At 40.1% G+C, this 8,471-nt stretch overlaps 1 protein-coding gene across 4 annotated transcripts in view; it reads right to left on the bottom strand.

The window, feature by feature from the left end:
* LOC107592308 (EMI domain-containing protein 1-like) overlaps window positions 1-8,471 on the bottom strand; it is an 85,649-nt gene that overhangs the window by 60,847 nt on the left and 16,331 nt on the right. For all 4 annotated transcript variants that reach the window (XM_016281774.1, XM_016281775.1, XM_016281777.1 and 1 more), the window contains exon 3: window positions 4,654-4,757. In XM_016281774.1, coding sequence (XP_016137260.1) covers window positions 4,654-4,757 — 104 coding nt within the window. The remainder of the gene's footprint in view (window positions 1-4,653; window positions 4,758-8,471) is intronic.

Raw genomic sequence — 8,471 nt, forward strand, 5'->3', positions numbered from 1 at the left:
ACTGTTTCTCAGGTTTAGATTTTCAGTGCATTTTGAAAAAATATTTGCCTACTATATTTAGTAAATCTAAAAACAGTAGTCCTAATGGCAGCGAAAAACAAGCACACACTTCCTCGGCAGCGGCTCTGTGAAAGACTCGTGAAGATGGAAAAACCACTAGAGTATGGTAGGTTAATTTTCATTTTTGACTCTTTTATCGCTTGATGCGTTGTATGCTGGTGTTATTTGCGCGATATAAAGCCAGGTTTAAGTTTCCGTAAGAATATCTCAGTTTCCCGAGTGGAGCTGTATTAACCTCCGGCCGCAGCGCCGCTGGCAGAGGCAGACCAGCGGGGAGATGAGAGTCACAGAGGTACGTTAAAACACATGTATACACTTTTCTTCATTGTCTTGTATGACTTATTTTAATGTTACTTGCTCACTTTCCTAGTAAAGCTGTGCTAACCAGTATTTTCCTCCCGCAGTGCGCTGGCAGACCGGCGGGGAGACTCGTGAAGATGAAATTAAGCAGTAAGAAAACATTAAATTGTTAGGTCAACTTTAAAACACATGTTTAAAACACAAACCTTATTTGTTTTATACCAATGCTATCTGTAAGGTATAAATGCGTTTGGGTGAATAAATGTCTGTAAGAACATCGGATGGACTGTATTTGTGTCATTTTGTTAGGTTAATGCTTCAGCTACAGATGATGTGTTGCGCAATTGTTAATTGGGTCTCTTTCTTTAGTAATGGCATTCACTCTCGCTACATAAGATACCTGTCTGTTATGTAGTGCCCTGTTATACTGCATTACTGTGTAATATTTATGGTTTCTATAGCCATGACATCATTATGATGGTATGAAGAGATGGATTAATTCATGTAGGACGCCACTGAAGGCCTAGGTGTAAAATGCACGGCCCACCACTGCTGTTTTTAATGTTGATCAAATACATGCAGCCTTGGTGAGCATAGGAGGCATCTTTCAAAAACACTGATGTGAAATGGTATGAATGGTAGTGTAGCTTGTCCAAAGTTTTCAACATGTACTACAACAATGACTTATGAGAAGATTTGAAGTGGTCTTCATTAACAGAGCTTCAAAAATCTGTGTACAGTATGTGTGTGTGTGTGAATGTGTAAACGCTGATCTTTATGCAATGCACTTCAGATAAAAAGCTTGACATTTATTTCAAATATGTTTTTGTGTCTTATCAGTGATGTAATGTTTTTACTAGTTCGACGACGCCACTGAGAGAGGGCGAACTAATGAGAAAAGAACAAGAGATTGCAAGTATGAGAGCAAAAAAATTGTCCATTTTGTTTTGGGCTAAAAATGGACAAAAGCAAAAGAAATCTTAATCCACAATCAACTCTTTAAAGCAGGCCTGTTCAATTAATATCCCACAGGAAAAGAAACAGACCAGTATAATTTTTTTTAAATAATTTTCTACTAGATGTAAGTGTTTCTCATGACAAATAAAAAAAGAATGTTGTATGGCTGATGTTTTATGTACCAATAATATATTATACTATATCGCGGAACTGCTGTCTGCAGATAGCTAGTAATTTTTGTTGCACTAAGGAGAAGTTCTTGGCTTACTTGAATAATGCTGCTTTAAAGTGAAGGTGATGTTTAAGAGATATTGTTTGACCAAAGCAGCATATTTCTCTTTCCTCATTCCACACACCCCACATCAGAACACAACTGATCCTACAACAACACAGAATCACTACGCTGAGTGCCATTACACTTTACATTTCAAACTACAACCCATACTGTGTGCATGAAAAGGAACTGGAGCCAGTGTAGACACAAACAGAGACAGTCAGAGAGAGACAGACAGACAGTGTTATAAAACAAGATGATGTGGGGGCTGTCTGGACTGTACATCTCACCATATATGAGAGAATAAAGCTTATTCTCCACGGTCTGATATTCCAGACACTAATAAATGTTCATGCATTGCATACACAACATGCTTTCTAGATTCTGTTCCTCACTATAGTGTATTGCATTAGTGACATGAGCGATGTCTTGAGGGTGCTGAAGCCCACTGTAAACTGTGGTGTCAGAAAGACAGAAAGAGACAGAACGGAGCTGTCAGTTCCACTCAGGGGTGTCTGTGATCAGAGTTTATCGCACATGGTACCGATAAGACATTAGTGTTCACAGGCCTCACAGCATCCCACTTGAGGCAGTATCCTCTCTCCATTTCATCATCTCTTTCTTATGAGGAACAGATTAAACTTAACTCACCCACTTTATCTCTCATTTCATGGATGTTTGATGCCTTGGGGTATGTAATTGTGTGAAAATAGAACGATTTGCATTTTGGTTGGTGGTGTGGGTGAGGGTTTGTCTGTGCAGTTTCATCTTCGGATAAAAGTAAACTCATTCCCAAAATAGCAAACTATTAATGCAGTCATCAAGTTCGGATTTGCCCTCTCAGGTCAAACGGATTCTCAAACCAAATCAACTCAGTTCACACAGTTACTTGTATAGTGTGCATCTATGAGATAAATAGCACTACTAAATGGTCAGTGTTTTGTTTGACAGCAGAAAAAGTTCACCCAAAATCCCTTAAGACTTTCATTTTAGAGTTACAGGAGTAAGAGTTTCAGTAACAGTGACTGAAATTGTCAGTTCATTCATTCTAGTAACTTTAAATGGGGGCAAAATCACCAATGTTTCTTTAAAAATATCTTCATTTGCGTTTTGAAGATGAACTAAAGTCTTATGGGTTGAGACCGACATGTGGGTAAGTAAATGATGACAGAATTTTCATTTTTTGGGTGAACTATCCCTTTAATTAATCATTGAAAAAGAATCACAAAAATATAAGTTACTGCTTAAATCAGTCTGATAGACTATTAACTGAATTAATTCAGTACATTCAGTCACTGAATAAACATCAATGAATGAAATCAAATTAAACCATTAAAATCTAATTGAAATCTTGTGAATTGGAACCAAATTGGCTTCAGCTTGGACAAAACATCTCCTTTTGTTTTCCAAAGAAAAAAACATAAATCATACGTAGAGCAACATGAGGGAGAGTAGTTTTTGGGTGAACTAAATTACTTAAGAATTATTAAAATGCTGTGTACATGCTCCTGTTATTACCCAGGGAAAGAAAAAGAGCTCCATATAGACAAAGTCTTATGCCGTGGATTAAAGAAACACCACTTTGCCTCACACACACACACACACACAAACAACCAACCACATGACAGACACTGTGCAGCATTAAGATCCCTCAAAGCAATTTACAGGGCGCATTAAAGCCAAACCTGTCTATAAAAGTAAATTATAGTTCAGTCAAATGAAGACTTGCCACCCTGGCAATGCCTGACATATTAAATCATTTAGCGGTGCTTAAAAGTGTCCAAACACAATTTAAAAACTAGTAGTGGGTCAGTGGGTACAGCTGGTTCAAACAACAGCTTATAAAGCCCAACTTTGGCCAGATCACACAAGACCTGGTTCATTTGGGAGAGGACAGAAGACTCTCATGGCTGCTGGCTGGTCCTCACAGTTACTCCCAGCACGACTCACAATGAGGCACTGGCTGACACTCAGAGAACGCAGCCAAACACACACACACACATACAGTCACAGAGCAAAGCAGCCAGAAACAGCACGCAAACACAGCTGAGACACACTCTCACATTAATCACACACTCACTCACACACACGCAATCCTTCGCCATCTCACAATAGCCATCCATCCTGTTTCTCTTCTTTTGTCTTCTCCACTATTTGCTCTCCTGATAGTGGGACACGATTTACAAACAGTGACAGTGGAGTGAACGAGAAGTCAAAGTCAGACGTGAACTGTGGCCAGGGCAGGACATTAGTTGTGTGGTGGTCTCCTTGTGTGAGCCTGTATAAACATGAAATAACAAATATGGCTGCCTCACAGACCCTAAACACTTGTGGATCATTTCCCATTCCCAGGTGATGTCTAGTTCTGCACTATGAGTAGTGTTGGGGAATATCTACTAAGAGAAGTGACACTACTAAGTAATTTTTTTCTTCAGGCATGCGACAGCAGTTTAGTCGTTTCCAAAAATAGTGTAGCTTTTTCCAGCAACATTTTCCAATGAGCAGCATGATTAAATGCTACATAGATGCCATTTGTCACAGTGTGTTGTGCACACAGCCAAGTCAAAGAGGAAATATATTCTCTATATTCTCTCTCAAGTAGCATTGGGAAGTCAGATTTATTTTTAACGAAATGGTTCGGTCAGACCATTTATTTTAATAAACCTATTAAAAAATACACAGTCCTTATGCAATATTTCATGTTTAAAAAATAATAGATATTAAAAATGTTGTCAGATTTAGTCAAATGCTGCTTGGTGTGTTTTCATTAGCTTGGTTTTAATTACAAATGTTTGTGTTTTATTCAGTATAAGATACATGCTGTCACACAAATTAAGATCCATATCGAAAAAAAAAATAGTTTTATCATCTACTCTTTTGAAAACTAGTTTCAGTAGCTTGACTGTAGTTTGACAACTTTATAAGTTTTTTAATTTACACAAAGTTATTTCCCAGAGAAAGATTTCCCAGCGCTGACAAAGAGACACGGTATAGATATTCCTTCTTCATAACTATGTTTAGTTCTTTATTGGGATGCAACTAATGTCACCAGTCAGTCCTACCTTCCTCACACTGAGATCCGCTGTATCCAGGACAACATTTCCACTCCAGAGAGGTGATGGTGCGGTACACGACTTTATAGGATGGCCGGACCACAGTGCGATAGCTGCAACACACACATAAAATGTAAGACAGTTTGAAAGTTTTATTATATTTTCACACTAACTAACACTAACAAAAACACTATAGAGTTCACTCAATGATGAAAATATTGGTGACACCTATTTTCACAATGCAGCTAGCATTGTAGCTTTCTCATTCTATAATATTATTTATTCAGTAAAAAAAATATCATTATTTAATTGTTAAATTGTCCTAATTATGGAAACCGGAGAAGTATTCTAGAAAGACTTATGGTTATATGTTAGTCAGTTTCCACAAAAATATTTAGCAGCACAAATGTTTTCAACATTGATAATAATAATAACTATTTCTTGAGCAGAAACCAGCAAATTAGGATTTCTAAAGGATCATGTGACACTGAAGACTGGAGTAATTTCTGCTGAAAATTCAGCTTTATGATCACTGGAATAAAATACATTTTAAAATATATTAAAATAGAAAACAGTTATTTTATTTTTAAGTGTAATATCTCACACTGTTTTCTCAAACTGTTTTTGAGCATAAGTAAAAATAAGTAAATAGGAAATAATAATATACAACAAATATTTAAAAAATACACAATATATAAAAATAGACAACAGTGTACAAATGCATGGAAATGTGAATAAGAAGTATGGTGTGTAAAATAAATAAATGTATAAATAGTGTTGAGTATTACATGTTTATTGCCAAGTTAACTGTTCATGAGATGGATTGCCTGAGGGAAGAAGCTGTTCTTATGCCTGGCTGTTTTGGTGCTCATTGCTCTGTAGCACCGACCAGACAGCAACAGTTCAAAGAGGAAGTGGCCTGGATGTGAGGGGTCCAGAATGATTTTGCCGGCTCTTTTACTCACACCCAACAGTTCTCGGAGAGTGGGGAGGGTTGTACCAGTGATTCGCTCAGCAGTCTGGACTATCTGCTGCAATCTTCTAAGGTCTGATTTGATAGCTGAGCTGAACCAGACAGTTATTGAAGTGCAGAGAACGGATTCAATCACTACAGAGTAGAACTGATACACTACTCAGCTGGCGAAGGAAGTACAGCCTCTGCTGGGCCTTTCTGACAATGGAGTCAAATGTGGAATGTGGAACTCCCACTTCAGGTCCTGAGAGATGGTTATGCCCAGGAACCTAAATGACTCCAAAGTTGCCACAGTGCTGTTCATGATGGTGAGTGGTGGGAGTGCAGGGGTGGTCCTCCTGAAGTCCGCTATCATCTTCACTGTTTTGAGCATGTTCAGCTCCAGGTTGTTATAACTGGACCATACAGCCAGCTCTTTAACCTCCTATCTGTAAGCAGACTCATCATCACCGTCCTGGATGAGGCCGATAAGTGTGGTGTCATCTGCGAACTTCAGGAGCTTGACAGAGGGGTCTTTAGAGGTGCAGTCGTTGGTGTATAGGGAGAAGAGCAGTGGGGAGAGCACACATCCTTGAGGGGCACCAGTGCTGATGGTGCGGGTGCTGGATGGGAATTTTCCCAGCCTCAACTAGTTTGGTACGGTTCACTTTTGGGAGGTTTTCCACTGGGTACAGTACCTGGTACCTGGTACTTTTTTCAGTACCACCTCGATTGAGGTTCCAAGTGAACCGTACCGTTACCAAAATGTGACATGTATACTCTGCTGATCACTGATTGGCCGGAGAGAATCGTCACTACCTGCATCACTGAACTTGCGACACAGAGAGACAAAACAGACCCGCTAGATTTAAATCAGCACAGCCAGCGAACGATCGAACGCAACTGTTTTGAACGAGCGCACCCTTTTTTAAAAACCAAAAAAATTTAGTTGTCTGTTGAGGAAGTACAGACTTTCCACTTGTTGATAGCAGAGGAGCGGATCCAGCGAGAGCTTGATGGGGCTACGCGGAATGAAAAAGGTTTTCAGGAGTCGCGGCAGTAGAGGCGGCGCAAATATAACGACATGTGAATAATCCTGCCCGCCCTAAAGCGGTACTAAACTACAGTGGAAACGCAAACCGAGCCGTGCCGTACTGTGCCGTGCCGAGCCAAGTTGTACCACGCAGTTGAAATGAGCCATTTCAAACCTGCAATAGAACTCATTCAAATGGTTGGCCAGTTGTGATTCAACACAAGGCTGGGGGATGGTATCTTGTAATTGGTGATGTCTTTCAGTCCTTTCCACACTGATATGTCACTTCCCATTTGTTGCTGCCGTGTGTTTTAAGTTTGAGCTAATTCTTTATCTTCAATTTTTTTTTATCTTAAAAACAATTTTATACACCATCATTTTCGTTTATATAACGTGTGAATATATCCCCTATCTTATTCTACAACAAAAACAATCAGAGCGCCTTATCACTAGTTCTATTTTGATTTCCAGAGTCCGCTATTAGCATATAGCCCGTTAGCATGGCCATCGTGGTTGCCGCTAATCTCGCTTTCATTGCTAATACTCTATTCACATACATCACCATTGTTTTACTCACTGTTACTTGCTTTAATGGTGGATGTGTGTCTACCTTTGAGTGCAGGTGAGGACACCGAATGCAGCTCGAGCTGGAGGCCGTGGAGAAGCAGATCCGCGACCTGGTGGAGAGGCAGACCCAGCTGAGAGAGCGGAAAGCCGCGCTGGAAACATCCCGGGCTGACGCACACAAGTCACATCCCGGGCTGACGCTCACAAGTCCGGGGTAAGTATACAGCGTGCTGCTAACTCTCCCACCCCCTCTACTCCATGTGTTTCTCTGCACAGGCCCGGTGCACCCAGGACGCGATCTTCCCAGATGTCCTTCACTCCGGCACCGGGACACCACAGACCCTGGGTGCACCCGCAGCGAAAGACGCAAGCCAGGCCCGGGTGACGACCTCTCAGGATTTAGAAAAAATCTGATCGTGATTAAAAATAGTTTTTGTTCATTTATTTGACATTTTTCTGGTTTAAAGTTTGGTTCTGCGCAGATACCCGTGATCCTGAAGGGCGACGAGAGCACCGGAGCGGTCGTGCTTCACGCGGGGGTTAATGACACCAAGCTGCACACCATATGACTAGTAAGTCAAATCTCAAATTAACTGCCCTGATGACTTTTGTTCTACCCGCTTAAATGATAGAAGTACTTGCGCTGTGCAATCTATAAGGACTGTGTCTGTTCCCCGAATAGTGAGGTCAAAATATACATTTAATGCAGGATTTAGAAAAAATCTGATCGTGATTAAACCAGAAAAATGTCAAATAAATGAACAAAAACTATTTTTAAAGTTTGGGCTCCTAAACATTAGATCACTCTCACCCAAAGTGTGGAGTTATTGTAAATTAAATGATCACAGATAATAGTTTTGATGTACTCTGCTTGACTGAAACCTGGCTAAAACCAAATTATTATATTGGTCTAAATGAGTCTTCTCCACCAAGCTACTGTTATAAGCATGAGCCCCGTCAGACTGGTCGTGGCGGCGGTGTTACAACAATATATAGTGATATTCTCAATTTTACTCAGAAGACAGGATACAGGTTTAACTCATTCGAAATACTTATGCTTAATGTTACACTGTCAGATATGCAAAAGAAATGTATCGTATCTCTTGCTCTGGCTACTGTGCATAGACCACCAGGGCCGTATGCAGATTTCCTCTTAGACCTATTGGTTACTGTTGATAATAGGGCTGCAACAACGAATCGATTAAATCGATAAAAATCGATTACTAAAAGAGTTGGCAACGAATTTCATAATCGATTCGTTGTGTCGCGCGACGC

The sequence above is a fragment of the Sinocyclocheilus grahami genome, unplaced genomic scaffold (assembly GCF_001515645.1).
Source record: "Sinocyclocheilus grahami isolate Dianchi unplaced genomic scaffold, SAMN03320097.WGS_v1.1 scaffold152.1, whole genome shotgun sequence".
In the NCBI taxonomy this organism is placed as follows: Eukaryota; Metazoa; Chordata; class Actinopteri; order Cypriniformes; family Cyprinidae; genus Sinocyclocheilus; species Sinocyclocheilus grahami.